General features: G+C 38.2%; 1 protein-coding gene across 1 annotated transcript; it reads left to right on the top strand.

Annotated features, from left to right (window-relative positions):
• The first annotated feature begins 1,983 nt into the window (after positions 1-1,983).
• Positions 1,984-3,371, top strand: LOC149261306 (aquaporin TIP2-1-like). Its single transcript, XM_089421995.1, has 3 exons — positions 1,984-2,228; positions 2,377-2,627; positions 2,831-3,371. The coding sequence occupies exons 1-3, from the start codon at positions 2,096-2,098 to the stop codon at positions 3,212-3,214; spliced, it is 768 nt and encodes a 255-aa protein (XP_089278121.1). The 5' UTR covers positions 1,984-2,095; the 3' UTR covers positions 3,215-3,371.
• The last annotated feature ends 490 nt before the right edge of the window (positions 3,372-3,861 follow it).

A 3,861-nucleotide genomic window follows, 5' to 3' on the forward strand; every position in this document is an offset into this window, starting at 1 on the left:
CAAAAACACTATTTTACAATATGTTTCTTATTTGCACTAACACATGGCAAATAATATATGTAGATTAGAAAGAATACAAAATATAAAATAATAATAGTAACTCTAAAATATTTAAATTCTAAAAATAAAATAAAATGGCATAATCAAAATTTATACCTCATGATATAACAAAATATGGTTACATCTTAGGTATGTAAAAACCTTTTTGAGTAAAATGAAAAGTGTTCCCAAGTGAAAGTATCTCATGATGTAACAAAAATGATCATATCTTAGGCATGTAAAAACCTTTGTGAGTAAAAGTAAAAGTGTTCCCCAATGAAAGTGATGCTTTGAATGTAATGGAACAATCCACTTAGCTCAAAAAGGAAAAAAAAATAAAATAACTTAGAAATGTTTTATGCAAGCGATAAACCAGTTGGAGAACTCAAACAACAATAGCAGTAGGTTTTCAAATGAACTCTAATACCATGTTCAACAAAATAGATTATTTCCACATAAAATTGACACTTTAAACAATCGTTCATAAAACTAGATCAAAATTCAATACAATAAAATTTTGACCTTGTTAAAACCATTATTAACAAAAGCAATCCATGCTCTTAGCCAACATAACCACTTGAGACAATATATTCATATAAAATGAAAAATTGTGCATATCATTAGCAAATGACCTTTTATACAATTTAAATAAAGATTATAGATCAACTAGGTATTAATCCACAAATCAGTAACCATTAGTTGAGGGGAATTTGATTGTCATTGAATCATTAGTTAAGGGGAATTTGATTGTCATTGAATCACTTTGTCTAAAGCATATCAACTAAGTCTTAAATGGCTAAATATCCTAATACATTCAATTTATAGAAAAATTGATTTTTTTTGTTGATGAAGAATCATTCTCTTACTTAAATCAAAGTTATTCTCAATATTGAATAGAATGGAAGGGTGTAACCTACCATTACTTTTACTCTTAATGCCTCCCATAAAATTTAAACCCAATGCCTCTTAAAAATTTTGAATATGATGTCTTTAGGGCTTGGTCTAACGGTACACGTCTTACACTACAAAACATCTCACACTAAAAAGCTAAAAATTATTTGCTCACCAATATTGGAGCTCCAGCTAAGTTCAAAACTTGATTAATTAATCTAGTGGGATTATGAATGGTTGCATTAGGCTCGGGGTATAAGAGAAATTCTTCCAACTCAACCCTAAACCTCCTTCTCAATGTAATATATCAATCAATTCTTTTATATATATATATATATATATAAACCAATAAACAACTGTTTACACATCATGGGTTAAACAAGTATTTCACTGTATACATACCCATTCTAAGTAGATACTGATGAGCAATTTGACTTCCCGTTAAATAGAGTTTGACTTTCCATTATATAGAGTTTTAAGATTTAGAAAATTCTCAGTCTTTCCTTCAAATTATGAAGATTGGCCCATGAGAGGTGAACGCCGTAAAATTTAGTGGGTGGGTTTGAAGATTGGCGAGGTGAAACCTTAAAATTTGGCGTGTGGGTGTGTTTTAAAATTCCAACCCGGTTAGTAAATTTGAAATTTTTTTTAAATTACCTGTTATATAAAAATAGAGAACGGCCAAGTCACTGCTTAGTTGGCCAATAACGTGTATGCAAAACCATCCAATGGCGTTTAACTGTTTTCTGATACGCTCGAAGGCAGTGCACTTGGCAGTAGTGCAGTTTAATGATACAGGTATTAGTCATCAATAATCTACTTGGCCTGTCAGAGATTCCAGGCGACTGGTGCGTGATCGCAAGCATTATCATAATACGATAATGAGAAATTCGCAAAGATTAATTTCATAGTAATCCGTCACCTGCCATACCATGGAAGGTGCCTCGTGGCATTATTCACAACAGCGACGTGCGGTGGCATTATGCTGAGCTTGATTCTTAGTTCTAGGCGGGTTCTCGGACCTGCTCTCCCGGTTGGTATATAAGAGGAAACCAGCCAGACCACGCTATAATCAATAGCGACTGCGAAATTCAGCGGGCGTTGTTTGGTGTTATTTTGTAACATTTAGGGTTTTGTTTGGGAGTGGTATTTAGGGTTTAGCAGGATGGGCCATTTAAGGATAGCACTTGGCAGCTTCGATGATGCGTTCAAGTTTGATGCGTTGAGGACATATCTTGCAGAGTTTATTTCCACTCTGCTCTTTGTATTTGCCAGTGTCGGATCTGTTGTGGCGTACGGTTCGTTCTATTGTTCAATTCTTTGATGGGATTAATTATATTATGTTTTCCAGATTGTTTTTCCAGGTTAATCACATCATCAAATTTTTTTGGGATGTTTTCATGTTTTACTGTAACTTGCGACGGGATGATGATTGCATGAATGCAGAGAAACTGACTTCCGATGCATCTCTCAACCCGGCGGGGCTGGTCGGGGTGGCGTTGGCTCACGCCCTCGCGCTCTTTGTGGCGGTCTCCATCGCGGCTAACATTTCCGGTGGCCATGTCAACCCGGCGGTCACTTTCGGGCTTGCCGTAGGCGGCCAAATCACGGTCCTCCGCGGCCTTTTCTACTGGATCGCTCAGTTCCTCGGCGCGATCGTTGCCTCTTTCCTTTTGAAGTTCACCACTGGTGGTTTGGTAAGACAGAAGAGATGTTATGCCATATAAGTTCGACACTGAGCAATACTAGTAATAATGATGTTGACGTTTCCTGTTTGCAAACCAGAGCACACCCCCTCACACTATTAGTGATGTTGACGTTTCTTGTTTGCAAAGCAGAGCACCCCCCCATCCCCACCTTACACTAACAGTGATGTTGACGTTTCTTGTTTGCAAAGCAGAGCACACCCCCTCACAACGTTGCTCCAGGCGTAAGCGTCATTGAGGGTGTGGTGTTCGAGATCGTTATCACATTTGGTCTTGTTTACACTGTCTACGCCACCGCGGTCGACCCAAAGAAGGGCGACCTGGGCACCATTGCTCCCATCGCCATTGGCTTCATCGTGGGGGCCAACATCCTGGCCGCCGGCCCCTTCTCCGGCGGCTCCATGAACCCCGCCCGCTCCTTTGGCCCTGCCGTTGCGACCGTAGACTTCACCAACAACTGGGTGTACTGGGTAGGCCCCCTGATCGGAGGAGGCCTTGCCGGTCTCGTCTATGCAGGCATCTTCATTAGCGACGAGTCACGCGTCCCCCATGTGCCGCTACCCGTTTCCGATTTCTGAGATGAGAATGGAGCAGAGGAAGACGAAGAGTTCATAATCGTATCAATATGCAGATTTGATCCTGAACTTTAAAGTTTAATCCAGGATGGGCCACGACAGTTCGTGGAATTGTTTATTTTCTGTCATTTTGTTTCGACCAATCGAATGTGTTTCATCATGCAGAACTGCATCTGCAGCAGATTGTTTTCCTCTCTCCAATTCTCCATTCTATATCATTTCGCATGTAAGCACACAGGCGAAAGAGGGGCATTGATTCTCAATAAATCAATTATGTTATACGAGCTTGGTAAAATAATTTGTTATTTAAAGATGTAAAATTTTAATGTTATAAAAAGTATTTGAGTGTTGATTTATTATTTTAAATGTTTAAGGTTTATTAATAACATTTTTAAATTTTATTACAAAAGTATAGAACTATTTTAATATGGATAATATATTAAATTGGTGTATGAGTCTCCCTTGTTTATGGGGTAAATGGATAATATATCAAATTGGTGTATGAGTCTCCCTTGTTTATGGGGTAAAAGACTTAATTTTGCAAAATAATTTGATTGCTAACATATATGGAGGTGTCTTTTGGGTAGGGGGCTTGAATATTGAGGAAAATTGTTTGTGATCCTCCCCACCTAGGTTCAATGCTCAAGACA

The sequence above is a fragment of the Pinus tabuliformis genome, chromosome 6, assembly GCF_031772625.1.
Source record: "Pinus tabuliformis cultivar Carrire ecotype Pingquan chromosome 6, CPIR1, whole genome shotgun sequence".
Taxonomy (NCBI): Eukaryota; Viridiplantae; Streptophyta; class Pinopsida; order Pinales; family Pinaceae; genus Pinus; species Pinus tabuliformis.